Source organism: Podarcis melisellensis, assembly GCF_964234715.1.
Source record: "Podarcis melisellensis genome assembly, chromosome: 10".
In the NCBI taxonomy this organism is placed as follows: domain Eukaryota; kingdom Metazoa; phylum Chordata; class Lepidosauria; order Squamata; family Lacertidae; genus Podarcis; species Podarcis melisellensis.
In genome coordinates this window covers 69,755,156-69,772,646 of record NC_138542.1, presented here as the reverse complement: position 1 = coordinate 69,772,646, position 17,491 = coordinate 69,755,156, and the positions used below count along the sequence as shown (strand labels likewise).

The following is a 17,491-nucleotide window of genomic DNA, read 5'->3' as shown; positions in this document are numbered from 1 at the left end:
AATGGTTTTATTGCACACTGCCACGAAATCTTTTTGAATGAGTTGGCAGTGTAGAAATACACTTATAGGTAAAATAGATCTAAACTTATTCCCTTATTTGCCTTTTCCTCCTAAAGAAGAAAACCTCCAAATGCTTCAGTACGTCCTTGAAGGGAAGGCCCTGAAGGGTGCTACCTGGCCCTCAAGCAAGCCGTACCTGTAGGCCACAGTGCAGGTGTCCTTGTATTCCTGGAGTTTGACACACACCATGTTGAGGAACTGGTCAGAGTAGGCGCTCAGGTCGTGCATCAAATTCATGAGGTCCTGGACGGTCTTTTCCACAATCACTGTGCTCTGCCGAAAGAAAGAAAGAAAGAAAGAAAGGAAGGAAGGAAGGAAGGAAGGAAGGAAGGAAGGAAGGAAGGAAGGAAGGAAGGAAGGAAGGAAGATGGTTTTTTAAAGGCTTGCCATGGTGGGCTGCTGCCAAGAAAAACATTTTTTCAAGCCTTTCTAAGTTTATTTGGCAAGCAAACCAAGAACACCATAGTTAGTCTTAATTAAATGCAACAATTCAATACAATGGCGTAAGATTCTTGTTTTCAACTTTGGGTACTTAGTACGTCTTCATGCAGAATATAGTTGAATTAACCAATTCACTCTCACAAGATGTACCGTAGATTCTGGCGCATAAGACGACTTTTTAACTGCGGAAAAGAGGTTTAAAAAGTCGGGGGTCGTCTTATACGCCGGGTATGGGCAGCGGTGGGCTCCACTCCACGCCGGGAGAGAGTCGCCCGGCGCGGAGCCCGCCCACTGCGGCTTTCTCCCGGCGCAGAGCTGCCCAGCATATTAAGCGACTGGGCTTATAAGACGAACCCCCAAATTGCAGCTGCCAATTGGGGGGGGTCATCTAATACATCCAGTCACCTAATACGCCGGAATCTACGGTGGTGATGGCTGCCAATCCTCTCCTTCAGAGCAAATTTATGGAGGGTAAGGATATGGCTACTAATCATCATGGCTGTGTACAACTTCTACTGTTGGATGCAGTATGTTTCTGAATACCAGTTTTTGGGAATCACAAGTAGGGCAAGCACTCTTGTGCTAAGGTCCTGCTTGCAGGTTTCCCATAGGCATCTGGTTGGTCACTGCAAAAAAAGGTTTCTCTTTCTTTCCTAAACTAACCCATTCCCCAAAACACACCACCCTTTCTTTGTTGGCAAAGTGCTCCAGCCACCAATCATTTTGCTTTACTCTATATCTTTTCCAGGTAAGCAATTTTTTTTTTTAGTTGGTTTCTATGAGAACCTCCACATCCCTTTCTTAATTTGTGTTGGCCCTGAAGAGCCACTGGCTCAAGCCAAGATCCCCACAAGTCATCTCAATGGAGCTGGTTTGCTATTACAGCATTTTGTACGCTGTCTGGGTATGTGCACACTTCTCTTTCGTGTAAGCCCTACTGATGGGTGCAGGAAAGAAAGCCAAAGGTAAAACTAGCTTCCAGAGGGGCAATTGTGTTAGCTTCTTGCAGCAAAAACAAGAGTCTTGTGGCACCTTAAAAATTACTAACCAATTTAACACGCTGCAAAATAATATTTCGCTTCACAGAATAGCAAGATTATTTTCTGAGCCGTGCACTTAAAAGCAAGAGGCTGAAGCATATCCCAAGCCCTGCTTTGGTTTACATATTGAATTAAAGTCCTCCGTGTTGCAGATTCCATTGACTGCGACAGGTGAGGCATTCTCTCCCCGCCTCCCTTGCAAGAGAGTTGGACACTTTTTGCATTTGAAGTTGCAAAACCTCATCAGAGTCAAAGCTGAAGCCTCTTCGCTACCCTCCCCCAAGCCTGGCTTCCTTCTCAGCATCGATTTTAAGATTAAAGTACTGCAAGAAGGACCCAGATCCATAATCCTGTTCCTGCAGATTTACCGGTGAGTGACAGGAATTGATTCTGCTCTCCAAGCTGCTAAAAAGAATAAGGAAGCCTCCCCCTCGCTCAGCGCTGCAACCCGGCCCTTTGCATGTGCGGCACGTTATTCCGAGGGAAGTTTGACAGTCGTCAAAGGCACTTTGCAGAGAGTGTCCTTGGCTGGGAATATAGGGTGGTGAAAAACACTTCAGCTCTGCACATCGACTGATATTCCACAGCTGCCCTGTACAACTCATGACTTTCTGAGCTGAAGGTGTCCCCTTGGTCATTGCCTCAGTCCACCTGGAGCTTGAGGAAGCTCCTGCTTTTCAGAGGCTGCCTGGGGCTGAAGGAGGTAGGGCTGGTCAAGCAGCTGGCCAGCCAGAACACTAAATATATATATGATGGAACTGAGCCTTGAACTGAATTACAATCTGTGCATGGCAGCCACCAGCCAGAAGCACTAACAGATCCCACTCCTGGGTTTCAACAGGTCCTTTTGGGCATTGACTCATAGACCTTCTACTGTCCTTCAAAACGTTTCATCTTCTCTTTATCCAACTTTATGTTTGTGTGTCATGTTCAATTGTCCCTGGAGGAATATCTAGTACAGTGTTACCTCGAGTTACATACGCTTCAGGTTACAGACTCCGCTAACCCAGAAATAGTACCTCGGGTTAAGAACTCTGCTTCAGGATGAGAACAGAAATCAGGCTCCGGTGGAGCGGCAGCAGCAGGAGGCCCCATTAGCTAAAGTGGTGCTTCAGGTTAAGAACAGTTTCAGGTTAAGAATGGACCTCCAGAAAGAATTAAGTTCTTAACCCGAGGTACCACTGAATTGTAACAATTGCCCCAATGAAAGTCACCAGATGCTACAATAAGAGCGAGAGATGATGCGTCCGAAAACAAAAGTCTTGGGTTGCATGCACCTGAGCACCTGCCGTTGGTTTTTTGGACTCACAGTGAAGGTAAAATGTAATGGTTATATGGGGTTGCTCGTGCGTAAGTTGCCGCCACTCCTGGCTAGGTAGCCTAGTTAAACCTTTCCTGGCTGGACAGCCCTTCACTTCGTGGCTGTTCAGTCGCTAGCAGGATCCGTCCATGGGCGTTTCTTGAACTTCTTCCAGCAAAGAAGTTCTTTGATGCCAAGTCTACGCCTACTTTCCCTGCGCGGAAGTCTTCTGCGCAGGGTGGGTGTGGGTAGCGGAGGACCTGTGCTCTCCCCACTGGTCTCCGTCGAACAGTCCTGGAGCCCCCTCGCCGATTCCCCCATCTGCCCCCCTTTCTCCCTGGTGTTACGCTGATTTCCTTCCCCAGCCGATGAGCTCCCTCTCTCCCTGCTGGGCCCTTCTCCGGCATCGCTTGGGAGCCTTGCCTCCACCTCTGGCTCCGATGTCAGTTCCCTGACATAAAACTAACCAAATTTCAAGCTTCCTTGATTTCAGAAGCCCTTCAGTTGGCAACTGTCATGGATTTGAGCACACCAATGGTCAGATCTCTACTGCAGATAAAACTGATGTTTTGAGTGTGACTACCAATCAGTGGCTGAGCATCTACTTTGTAAGACGAGGGTTCAACCCTGGAAGTATCTGTTTAGAAGAATCCGGAAGCAGGTTATGGGAAAGACCCTCCTCTGCCTGAACCCATGCTTGGAGAGCTGCTGCCAACCAAAGAAGGCATTCTAGCCTAAAAGGAGGTTGTTGCTGCCATCAATACTTTTTGTATCTTTTAGATCTTATTAAGATTTAATGTGGAAACTGTTAATTTGGTTGTGTACCTTCTGATGTGTTTTATTTACTGCTTATGACTATTTTTATTATACGTATTTTTTTCATGTTGTAAGCTGCCTTGAGGGACGCGGGTGGTGCTGTGGGTTAAACCACAGAGCCTAGGATTTGCCGATCAGAAGGTCGGCGGTTCGAATCCCCGCAACGGGGTGAGCTCCCGTTGCTCGGTCCCTGCTCCTGCCAACCTAGCAGTTCAAAAGCACATCAAAGTGCAAGTAGATAAATAGGTACCACTCTGACGGGAAGGTAAGCGGCATTTCCGTACGCTGCTCTGGTTTGCCAGAAGCGACTTAGTCATGCTGGCCACATGACCCGGAAGCTGTACGCCGGCTCCCTCGGCCAATAAAGCGAGATGAGCGCCGCAACCCCAGTGTCAGTCACGACTGGACCTAATGGTCGGGGTCCCTTTACCTTTAAGCTGCCTTGAGCATGGTTTTCACTATGGAAAGGCGGCATGCGAATACAATGGTGTACGCATGCATGCATCTATGTATGCTGTGGTCAAATCCTGCTTGCTGGTTTCCCGCAGGCATCTGGTTGGCTACTGTGAGAACAGGATGCTGGACTACACTGGCTATTGACCTGATCCAGCAGGATCTTACCTTATGTGCTCCTTAATGAGGAAGAGCACACCTCACCAGGGAGGGCATTCTACCAATGGAGAACCCCCACCAAGAAGGCCCTGTCAATGAGTCAGTGCCAACCAGGCAGCACCCAGCTGTGGTACCACCAACAAGGGCCTCCTCTGCCAATTGTAGGGCCCGAGATGGTTGCTACCAAGGGTGGTGCTCTTTTAAGTATTTGAGTTCCAAATTGCTTGGGACTTCACAGGAGGAAGGTATGGGTTGTTGTGGTTTTAAAATTAGGAGGACCACACACAGGAAAAATAAAAATAAAGAACGTTGCAATATTGAAAATATTGTTTGTCTGGAGCGCATGTATCATGCTTTGAAATGATTTCCTGGATAACATCTGCCCAGACAAGAGAAACAGGGATTGACTGGCCCACGGAAGATAGGAAACTTCTGATCTTTCATCCTGTATGCAGACTTCTGGTGTCCATCACACAACAAATCTGTGTAGGCCAGATCAAAGTATTTCAGCCTCGCTGATATTATACTTTACCATGATGGTGGATCTTAAAATTCAAGCCAACTAGAGATGAAAATTTCGCAGAACCCAGCACCCTGTATACGTGTATGTGTAATTTTCCTGCTGGGACATTTGGCGGGGTGTGTTTGTGTCAGTGTCCTGTGTATATCTGGGGTTTTTAATTACTTTTCCTTGGCTAGCCTCCTGCAAGTGTTCAAGCGCATAAATTCACAGCATAAGGCTTTGGGAAGCATGATTCATTCCCTCGCTGTGGCACTGATGGGGTCTATACAGCAGGGGGCTCCAGTGACCCGTGATGGGGCACTATTCATTAGGGAAGGGAGCTGCAAATATATAAATCAACATGTCAGAGGAAGGAGCCCTGGCCCGACCCAGCGGGAATGTGCGATACATACAGATTTGTTCCACTCCACGCCATTTCACCTGTCGTCAGCAGCGTGTACCGCGCAGTAATCAATTAGGCTGACAAGATTCTCTACAAATCGGCTTAGCTCCAGCTCCTCCTGTGCCTTTAGGGTGTAGCACAGAGAAATGAGGCTGCAGCTAAAGGGAGAGAGAGGGATGCTCCCCTATAAGAAAGAAGCAGTTGTAAAACTTAGCACACAGTGTTGCTCTATCAACGCCTCTTAACAGTAACAGCCAAATGGAGACTCCATGGTCAGAGACCATATACCTTTGAATGTTAGGGAGCAAAGACCAAGAGAGGGCTGTTTCTGTTTGTTACTATGCTATGTATTTTTGTGTTTTCATATTGAAAACTGCCCTGTGATCCTCGGGTAAAGGGTGGTATAGAAATAATAATAATAATAATTATTATTATTATTATTATTATTATTATTATTATTATTATTAATCTAGAGGGGCCTCTGGCTTGATCTAGCAGGGCTCTTATGTTTTATAAGAGCTATTCAGGGGAACTGTTATGCTGGGGAGAATGAAGGCTTTGGGAAACAGACCCAGGTTGCAAACTCAACATCACTTAAAGGTTAGTTGAGCCACCCTGATATATATTCACAGAGACGGTGGTTGAAAAGTGGCAGAAAGGTGGATTTTTTCTGTCCTTTCAGTGCACACTTAGGAGGACAAGCAAAAGGGGATTCAAATCCTCGTTAGTGTCATCACAAACATTCCTTGCATAACGTAATTCACACTATTCCCTCAACGTAGGCAACACAAAATTCAACTGCGCAAACTCTAAGGAAACTAAGATTTTGGTTACACTACCAGGACTGGGGAGACCTAAATTCAAATCCAACATCCACTATAGCATTTACTATTGGCCTTAAATGTCTCTGTTACTTTGCTTCTTCCTACCTCCTTTCTCCATCTGTGCCACCTCTTTGCTCATCTGCCACTGATCTCCATTTTAAGCCTAACATTTCCATAGCTGCCCTGTCTGTGGGCATTTTCCTGAGCTGCTACTGACCACTGGAACACCCTGACACATAGGAGCACAGAAAATGGCCTTATACTGAGTCAGGCCATTGATCCATCTAGTTCAGTATTGTCTATACTGCCTGGCAGCAGCTCTTTAGCGTTTGAGACCGGGATCTCCCAGTCCCGCCTGGAGATGCCACGGATTGAACCTAGAATCAGGCATGGCCAAACTTGGCCCTCCAGCTGTTTTGGGACTACAATTCCCATCATCCCTGACCACTGGTCCTGTTAGCTAGGGATGCTGGGAGTTGTAGTCCTAAAACATCTGGAGGGCCAAGTTTGGCCATGCCTGACCTAGAGCCTTTTGCATACAAAGCAGAGGTTCTACCATGGGGCAACAACCCTTCTTTGACACATGCTTTACTCTTTTCCACATTTCCCAGGAGAGAGACAGGACTCATCTTCTTACTTGGGCCTTCCTGTAAGATTTGCTTTCTGCATGCCTTCCATTTTCTACCTTTTCGTCCTTATATGTTGTTTCTAAGTGTGTGACTGGGCCTGCCAGTCCATAATCTTTCTTATGCACCCATTCTGCTTTTTGGTATCATATAGATTCATCAATATCTATTAGATTTATCTATCCATAACTACCTCTCGTTATCTCTTGGCTAGAGATATTGGGCCCAGAAAAGGACTTCCAGAGCTTGCAATCCTTGCTTTGAAGCAGAGAAAAACATCAGACGCTTCTGCAACTTCAATTAAAACAAGAGCTTGAAGTCTGAAGGACAGCTCTGAGGAAAACTGCGGCCATTTTGAAAGGCTGCCCCAAAGCCAAAGACCCTTCTCTATGGGGGCCCCTTGAACTAGAGAAGGGAGAAAACTGGCTTTGGTCAGCACATCAGGTCCCTATTGCCCCATCCCTTCTGGGCCAAATTTGGCAGGTGGGCTTCACATGATACGGTGCTTTGAAGTCCCCCAAATCAATGGATTAATTCAAAGTGCACACAAAGTTCTTTGCAAGCCCCTTTGAAGGATTTGCAAAGAGCCCTGCCCTCAGCTTTGAAATCCTGCTGAGCAGTAAGACTTCAGGAACAGTATGCTTGGGGCTTCTGAAGTGCCGCCAATCAGAAGAATTTATTTTAAAAATCCAGGAAAAGAATATGAACAGAAACAGGAAGGGGAGAACAACTGAACATCTTGAGAGCATTGTAACAACAAACAACAAAAAATATACTAAGAATATCAAACAAAATTGGCTTCAGTATGGGAATAAACCTTCAAAACTTAAAGGCTTATCAATGGAATTGATAAACGCCATTATCAACATACTTAAAAGAGTACAAGTGCCATGCCTAACACCATCAATTAAGTATAAGAACTAAACAGTTGAAACTTCACAAGATATAAGTGAACATGGCAAGTTTACCAAGTACCAGGAAACACCCGTTAAGAAAACAGATACTAGAATATTTTCTACAATCACTGTGCCCAAAGTCACTAATGGAGATATAACAATGTTGGGAGTCCTAATAACGGAAAAGGAAATTAATGAGATAATAGCTGACTTCGTAACAAAGCATCAGGACCAGATGGGCTGAGTTTTTAAAAATCTTTTGCGGGGGGAAAAGCACTTACATTACGGGAAAATGATAAATAAGCCTTTGCAAATGGGAAATTTGCCAACATCATAGTCAGAAGTGATTGCAAAAGTACTTCCAAAAGCAGGAAAAGATTTGATGATTCCACAGTCAGATGGACCGATTTCCCTCCTTAATCAAGATGTAAAAATATGGAGCCCTCTATTGGCAAACAGGTTAAGCAATATTATTTCAATATGCATATACCAGGACCAAACAATGTTTATAAGGAATAGAAAATTACAGTCTAGTGCCAAGAAGGCAGTGGATTGAACAGAACTATGTAATAAACAAACAACTACCAGCCTTTATTTTCCTGGATGTGGAGAAAGCCTTTGATAAGAATGAACTGGAAATTTGTATCAAGGATGCTACAATAAAGAAAAGAAACAGGAACTTTTAAAACATGGGTGGACTTGCTTTACTCTAAACCAATGCCCAATGTACCACCCATCTACCGTACACGTATAATAACAGAAAGAGGAACAGGGAAAGACTGTAATTTCATAGAATTTGTCATCATTATTGTTTACACTCTGTTTGAATACATACAGAATTGGCAGCACATGCACAATTCACTCTGATCACAGAATCCAGGCGGGAAGGCCTGCTTGCTGGTGCAGAATGGGATGGCTTCTGGTACAGAGCACACTTAATTTCTCTTCCAATCTTCCTCACACTTGTCATTCACTCAAAGGTCATTTCATTATAGGCAGAGACAAGCAGCCTTCCCCAGCCCTCTCTTTGAGCCCAAGGCCATACTACTTTGTGATACTCACAGAGATTGACAGGATTTCAACACTGGTGTGAACACTGCTAGGAAAGGTAGCACCAGAGGCAAAATTGCCTTCACAACATCTGCATCAGTCTATCTGGCTAACATGCCCAGCCTGAGTTCAGCCACCTGGGTTCAAGGAATCCAATGCTTTGGGTTCCCCCACCCCCAGTATCTGGCACTCAAACAATACTACCCAGTTGTAGTGCTGGGATTATTTTCCTGATGTGACATTTAGTGAGCCTCTATAATTTGTGTGTGGTAGTGCAAAAGCTCATTTGTAGGAAAAACACTAAGGGATGCGGGTGGCGCTGTGGGTTAAACCACAGAGCCTAGGACTTGCAGATCAGAAGGTCAGCAGTTTGAATCCCCGCGACGGGGTGAGCTCCCATTGTTTGATCCCTGCTCCTGCCTACCTAGCAGTTCCAAAGCACATCAAAGTGCAAGTAGATAAATAGGTACCGCTCTGGCGGGAAGGTAAACAGCGTTTCCGTGCGCTGCTCTGGTTCGCCAGAAGCGGCTTAGTCATCCTGGCCACATGAGACGAAAGCTGCACACCGGCTCCCTTGGCCAAGAAACCGAGATGAGCGCCGCACCCACAGAGTCGTCCGTGACTGGACCTAATGATCAGGGGTCCCTTTACCTTTACCTATAATTTGTGTGGTAGTGCAAAAGCTCATCTGCAGGAAAAACACTACAAAAATGTTTGCAGTGGCCATAAGAGTGGTCTGCAGGCCACTGAGATCAAGGTACGAGCAACACATACCAGAACCCTGGGAATTAGGTGATCCTGGAGGGTCACTGCCAGCTATAACGCTGCAAGATTGGATGCACATAGGCAGTCTATTTTTTTATTTGCTTATTTAACAAAATTTATATACCGCTTGGTTGTAATAAAACCTCTAAGGCGTTTAAAAGAAAGACAAGGATATCAATAAAAAAGGTAAAAATGATCAACACACTTTATAAATAGTTAAAATTAACAGTAAAATAGATTAAACCATGTCAGCATCTACATGGTTGGATACGTTTGGCTCAACAAGCAAGAGCAGAAAACAGTAGAGAGGTGTCTGCCTCATCTCCCTCCCCCCCCTCTCTCTCTATATAATATCAGTATCCCCCCCCCCCAGCAAACTGTTACTGCTCTCTGAACTTCCAGGTTGTAGACTGGCTGCAAATATTGTACTATTTTTTTTTAAAAAAGGAAGATTACTGAGGGAGAAACATGATACAGGTTTATGTGAAAAGAATAAATATTAAACGTAGGACTGTAATGGACAGGCAGTAGGCTGAAGAGCAGAAAAATTGCTTCACACAGTATGACTCAGTTTGTGGAACTCACTTAGATTCATAAAATTGTAGAGTTGGAAGGGATTATGAGGGTCATCTAGTCCAACCCCTTCCATTCTGGAATCTTTCACCCAACATGGGGCTGGAACCCATGATCCCACTGACTGAGCCTACCCCATGGCTTCTTACTTTCTTTTTAACAAGTATTAGACCAGTTTCACCAACCTGCTGCCATCCAGATGTTTTGATCTACAACTCCCATTGGCCCCAGCCAGCACAGTTGACTTAAATTTTGGAGGTGTCCCTTGGCAAATGGGGTGGTGCGGAACTGCGGAGGCCAAACTCACTATGGAAGTTGAGGTAGGATTTTCGCTCAGAACTAACCTCTCCAAAGCCGGTAGCCACAAAAGTTCAAAATGATCAAAGGCACTGAATGCCAGGGATGAAGCAAAGGATGATTACCACCATGCTTCCAAGTTTCCCAGGGCATCTGACTTGACATTTGTTTATTTAAAATATTTACCTCTTACAGTTCCGACTCTGAGGCACATAACAAGAAACAAAAAACAGAAACAAAAGCCCATGAAATCTTTCAGGAACAGAATGTGTATCTATGTAGATGGACCTTGGTAGACCCAGTGGGGCAACTCCTATGCTCCTTAGAGTATATCGAAATGTCCTGAGTTTGGGCACTGGTCTGAGCCAACGGTGCCTATGGAACCGTGTAGCTATTCTAAGAAGGCCCCTAGACAGACTGGCCTTTTCCCTTCCTGATTTATGTCTGCTACCAGTGCAGATGGCTTCCTGCCGATCTTGTTCTACAGAACTCCCAGGCAGTTGTGGATTTCACAGAGTAAGCATTTCAATTCTGTCTTGCTCTCATACATTATTTCCCCCATGCTAACGACAGTCAAGTTACTGTCCTGTGAAAAAATCCATTTAGCTCTAGCGAGGCTGGCTGCAAAGCGGGAAATGAAGGGCACCGGGGAAGCCTAAGCTGGCACCAGGCGAGCGCGGGCACAGCCATCCGCAAAGCACTCATCCATTACCCAATCAGTGGCATTTCCAAACCCAGCGGGGTTCAGCTGGGGTCCTGCTGGGAAACAGAAATTAACTTGGAATGGAGGTAATTCATCTTCAGAAGCTAGTCATCTTTCTAAAGTGCTCCTTGGCAATAAAGGGGAGAGATCCAACAGCAACTTTGGCACCACGAAAGAAATGCTTAGTGTGAAGTCTGGTGGTGCTCAAGAACAGAGTGGCAATCCATCTTCATTTTGCCCATCTTCATTTTGTCCACTTAAAACATAACATGACTGGTCAGACTGGTGGCTGGGAGTGGCTGCCAAGACAATATAACACCGGTCCTGAAAGATCTTCATTGGCTCCCAGTATGTTTCCGAGTACAATTCAAAGTGTTGGTGCTGACCTTTAAAGCCCTAAATGGCCTCAGTCCTGTATACCTGAAGGAGTGTCTCCACTCCCATTGTCCAGCCCAGACACTGAGGTCCAGCACCGAGGGCCTTCTGGTGGTTTCCTCACTGGGAGAAGTGAGGTTACAGGGAACCAGGCAGAGGGCCTTCTCGGTATTGGCGCCTGCCCTGTGGAACGCCCTCCCAGCAGATGTCAAGGCTATTGCAACTATTTTACTTTTAAAAGAAAACTGAAGATGGCCCTGTTTAGGGAAGCTTTTAATGTTTGATGATGTATTGTTTTTAATATTTGGTTGGAAGCCGCCAGGAGTGGCTGGGGAAACCCAGCCAGATGGGCGGGGTATAAATAATAAATTATTATTATTATTATTGTTATTGTTATTAACATGCGCCGCGGGTGGCACTGTGGGTTAAACCACAGAGCCTAGGGCTTGCCAATCAGAAGGTCAGCGGTTCGAATCCCCACGACAGGGTGAGCTCCAGTTGCTCGGTCCCTGCTCCTGCCAACCTAGCAGTTCAAAAGCACGTCAAAGTGCAAGTAGATAAACAGGTACCGCTCCGGAGGGAAGGTAAACGGTGTTTCCATGCGCTGCTCTGGTTCACCAGAAGTGGCTTGGTCATGCTGGCCAATAAAGCGAGATGAGCACCGCAACCCCAGAGTCATCCACGACTGGACCTAACAGTCAGGGGTCCCTTTACCTTTTAGTGACATCTATGGCAGCATTGTTAGGCCATGTTAAAGGTAGATTATCTTCCTTAGCCCCACCTAAAATCCGACTTGCATCACCACTGCACTGTAAGCCAATTTCAATGCAGGTTAAGTAGCTACAAAGGAGTCTCCATGTAGCTGGAAGCCTTGGTGGAGAAGCCCCTTGCAACTTCTTGCAATGCCACTGGCGTCATCATTCACACAAGGAACAAAAAGTCACAGAGAAAGTGTAGCATATTTCTTAGTCCTCTTCTACTGTTGGAAGCTGCCAGGTGTTTCTGAAGAGTGAGTGAGCCAATGGGCCGACATGTGCCCAGCGGGGAGTGTGTGGGGCATGGAGACCAGACTGGAAGTCAAAACCCAGGCAGCTTTAGCAGCTGTCAGAATCAACAGCAAATATAGTCACAGAGCATCTTCTGACCACATGAAGGTCTCAAAGATTCCAAATTACATATTTGAAGGAACCTCCTACGTCTGTTCAAGGCCTTTAACGTCTGCATCTCAGTCCATCTGGCTGACCTTTTCTGGACTTTTTTCATGATCAGTTATTAAGGTCAAATTATTATTTATACTGGACAGATATTCTGTCAACACTGAAATGTCACCAGAGTCGGACAGCTGGCAATGAAGTATACTAACTACATATTTACTGTCAAGGGATCTGGAGGCTTCATGGCGTTTTCTACATTACAGAGCATATTGTATAGCCTTCAGTGCAAAAATGCAGGATTTGAGAATCTTAGTTTCAATTTTTTTGCAACAACAGTTAAAGTGAGTGGTATGTCCCTATGAATAAATGGGGGGAAATAAAACCAAAGTGGCATTTTTTTGCTAGAGGTTAAGGGCTTGTCTGCACTATAGGTTTGCCATAGGTTGGGGCAAAGTTTTAAGTTGGCCTGCATTGTCTATATTACTAATCAAGGCAGGTGCAACACCTGCCGTTTATACAGGAAGAGGGGAAATGATAGAGGTGCATTAAATTATACTAGACCTAAGGGACTTTCAATGAAGCTAAATATTGGGATATTCAGGACAGAGAAACAGAAAATACCTCACATATTACATAATTAAACTATGGAATTTTCTTCCACAATTTGTAGTGGAGGGTTAGAAATGGCAAAAGCCGCCACCCCCTCTATTTTTCCACATATCCCTTGAAAAGTAAGTGTGCATCTTAGTCTTAGACCTCCCAATAAAACTGGCCACCCAACAGATTGATCCGTTATGCCTATAGACTGCCATGGTGGCAGTGGTGGGGTCTCAGGTGAGTAACAGCATGCTTGGAACGGATCCATTAAAGCCTCTTTACAAATCAAGAGCTCATATCCCACTCATCAAAGCATCTCAAAGATTCCACCAAATTTTGAATCTTCAAGAGTGCAACCATGTGGTCATGTATGTGTGCAATCTTTTAATCTCAAATAGTGTTATTTATTTTCTGTCACAGAAAATAAGAGGCAGGTTTTTTTAATCGGCAGACTTCACATTCCTTAGATGCTATTTAGCACCAACATGTTAAAAATGAACACTGGGACCATAGTGCTTGTGCAATTTCAGCTTTGTTTTTTCTTGGCAAAATCCTCCCTCTCAGTTGTGCCCGAGTGTGTGTGTGTGTGTGTGCTTGAAAAGATAACTTATCTAGCTTTGTTTGAAAAGTGATGAATCTTTCTTTTGTCTCTGCAAGAATTTGCTGTCGGATTTCACATTACTTGAAAAACAAAGTCCACAAAACAACCAGGTATAATTATGTGCCTTATGAGCTAGGAGGAACTTGGAAACCTGAAGCTACATAGTAGTAGATACTTTGCAACTTGTAGACTCACAGAAGTCCTTCTACCGGCCTTCTGCTTCACACTGAAAAGTACTTGGAAAACCGGGGGGAAATGTAAAGTGTGAACAATGTAAACTTGTGCTGGCAAACATTTTTCATGCAAAACCCCTCATTAGGGAGCCATAGCAGGGTGCCTGAAAACTGTGGCTTTAATGGGAAACCCAGGGTTCCCACTGTTCAGTGTATGGAAAGGCCCTTATGCATGTTTGAAACTTGACCACAGCATCAAGTGATGGTTTCTTTGTGCAAATGAGCTATTAGATGAATCACTGCCATGAGAACTATGATACCACCTGATGCCAACTCAAACACAAGTTGTCAGCTGAGAGTAAGACATTTCACATATTCAGCTGACAGTCATCAAGTGATGAGTAATTGACTGAATGTGTAACGCAACCAATGTTTACTCTGGGGTTGGTGCCGCTGTCCAGCCTCTTCCTTGATTTCATGTACAATTTCTTATTTATCTCAGGCAATTTTCCAAACAAATGTATCTCTCTGCATTTATATATGCTGTTTTATGTTATGAGCATTTTATGTGACTGGCAAGAGTTCTGGTTTTTGAACAATGCAGAGATATACAATCAAGCATCAAAGGAAGGAAGAAGAGTTTAGATTTGATATCCCGCTTTATCACTACCCAAAGGAGTCTCAAAGCGGCTAACATTCTCTTTTCCCTTCCTCCCCCACAACAAACACTCTGTGAGGTGAGTGGGGCTGAGAGACTTCAAAGAAGTGTGACTAGCCCAAGGTCACCCAGCAGCTGCATGTGGAGGAGCGGGGAAGCGAACCCGGTTCACCAGATTACGAGTCCACCGCTCTTAACCACTACACCACACTGGGAAACAGAACAAATGAAGAAAGACCGAGGGTGGTGGTGTGGGACTCCTGATTTGTGGGTACCTTCCTCTAACTGGTTCCCAGTCTACCATGGAAGACATCTGTTCTGTATTTCCTATCACCCTCTAAGAACTTCAGATGAGATCCAAATTCACAACTACCAACAACAAAGCACAGCACTGATTAATTATTGCTTTCACTAACCAGCAGGATACTCCTACAACTGGATGCACCACTGGTCATTAGAACCGATGGCAGGACGTTGTGGCTATAGGGTTCAGATCAAGAAATTGAGGGCAGAAATATCAATACCTGCTGGTGAAAGGTTAAACCTCAGAGTTTTGAAATCCAGAGCTGATGGATACAGATTACTAATATTTCCCTTTGGAACCCAATACCAAACACTGGTTGAGGCAGGATAATGACTTAGGTGGGCATCCGTTCCAATGTGGTTAAGGCAGCTCATTCATTCTCAGAATTTCAGCCTTGGTCTGAACCAAGAAACACCTTTAATCAAATCTAAGCAGTTCCCAGCAAAATGGCTCCTGGATGTGGACAAGGGGATGAGAGCAGCTACACAGATATGGTCGAAGGGGTAAAAATGAAGATTTATGAGCACAATATTTGCCTTGTGAAGGCAAGCTTGTCCATGCCGTTGGGCTAATTAAAATAATCCATCACACAGTGTGTGTCTGAGGCCAGGTCAGCTGAAAAGCTGGGTATAAACCAAATGTCAAGATGTGCCGATGGAAAAGCATATTTGTATGTGAATATCTGTGTGTGAGCTTGCACATGCACATCTGTGTGTGTCAGTACCAGATTGTGAGAATGTTTTGTTGGTTTTACTGCTCTATCTACAGTAAATGTTTGATAAATAACACTCCAAAACAGTTGCAATGATGGAACAACAACAGCTGCAATGCTGTGTGCAGAAGGCCTTCTTTCTACTTAAAGGATCATAGAAACATAGAATTGAAGAGTTGGAAGAGACCCTGAAAGTCATCTAGCCCAACCCCCTGCAATCCAGGAATCTCTGGAACCTGACCTAGACCCGGTTCTCCATCTGCTTGCCCCTGCAGCCTCTAGCTCTGGGACCAGGTCACTGGACAAGGGAAATGCCATATTTTGTTCTATCCAAGTTGCACTGGGTAATATGTCCAGAACACTGGAAAACACTTGTGTGAAACTGCACATGCATCCCCAAGGTGTGCCTGCCCTGGGTCCAAAATTAAGGCTGTAAGCAGGAGAACAAACACTGTAGAAAGTAACAGTGACCAAGTCCAGCCTCTTCCTGAAAGTAGCTTCCAGTTATCCTGGCTCCAAATCATTTAGGGTTTTATAGATCAGAACAAGCATCTTCAGTTGTGCTCAGACTGAAAGGCAGGGTAATTGCTATTGTCCATTTGGTCCATAAAGTGCACACCAGTCACAGTCTGGCTGCCGCATTTTGCACTAGCTGAGGTTTCTCACTCTTCAAAGGCAGCCCTACACAGAGCACACTGCAATAACCTAAAGGAAGAGAAAACAAAAAAAATTCCTTCCAGTAGCACCTTAAAGACCAACTAAGTTAGTTCTTGGTATGAGCTTTCGTGTGCATGCACACTTCTTCAGATACACTGAAACAGAAGTTTCCAGACCCTTCTATATAGTGAGAAGGTGGGGGGGGGGTATTACTCAGAAGGGTGGTGGGAATGGGTGATTGGCAGATAGCTGTGATGAGCCTGTTGACGACTCTTAACGACTGCAATAGGTCTTACAGGAAAAAGCAAGGGGTGAGAAGGTGAAAAATGGCTTTGTCATGTATAATGAGATAAGAGTCCAATGTCTTTGTTCAGACCAGGTGTCTCCATGGTTTTAAGTTTGGTGATAAGTTGCAATTCAGCAGCTTCTCTTTCCAGTCTATTTCTGAAATTCCTTTGTAGTAAAACAGCTACTTTGAGATCTTGTATAGAATGTCCTGGGAGATTGAAGTGTTCTCCTACTGGTTTCTCTGTCTTGTGATTCCTGATGTCCGATTTATGTCCGTTTATTCTAAAGGAAGAGATGATTCAGGCATGAATCACTGGGGCCAGATCCTCCCCCTTCTCCTCCACAAAGGGTTATAGCTGGAGTACCAGCCAATGCAGCCACTTGACCCTCCAGGAGTAATTCTGGATCCAAAATACCCTTCAGGTTTTGAGTGAACCTAGTGCTTCTTTTTCATCCAGAACAGGCTTGCCTACTGTCTTGTCTGGATTGAGTCTCAATATTTCAGCCCACACACAATCCATCAGTATGTCCAGGCAGTCTAGATTCAGTCCAAGTCACAACTAAAAAGAAACATGCCTTTCCTTTCTTGCACAGTTTCATGAGGAAAGTATATTCCCCTCCTTGGGTTAGCTCTTATTCTGTAGGGAGCCAGCAGAAAGGTTTAGAAAGATTTTGCAGGTCTCATTAACACACCTGTACTATGTTCTGCATGCTCCCTATTGAATGTACTTGTAAATTATCTATCTTGGTTTAACAACAAGGTGCCAAAGAAAGCACACAACTTTTTTTTAAAAAAAAAAAACCTACCTAAGTTGACCAAATAATTGTAGATGGAATACGAAGAACAAAACTGTATTTGTAAATTAGCAACAACCAGTGAACATGGTTTGTTTTAAATGTGCTATTTTTACACTGATAGTGCAATTATTTGCGTTAGGTATTCAAACTGGGATCAATGGGGGGAAATTAAAGCATAAACACCCCAAATAAATTTGCATTTCTCCGTTTGCCCTTAATTGTGGGTTAACCTCAAACTATGCCTGTGATTGCATCCAGGTTACCCC

At 44.6% G+C, this 17,491-nt stretch overlaps 1 protein-coding gene across 1 annotated transcript in view; it reads right to left on the bottom strand.

The window, feature by feature from the left end:
* The window catches only part of EXOC4 (exocyst complex component 4), a 352,759-nt gene that overhangs the window by 59,378 nt on the left and 275,890 nt on the right, over positions 1–17,491 (bottom strand). Inside the window, exon 12 of the mRNA XM_081926878.1 lies at positions 197–333. Coding sequence (XP_081783004.1) covers positions 197–333 — 137 coding nt within the window. The remainder of the gene's footprint in view (positions 1–196; positions 334–17,491) is intronic.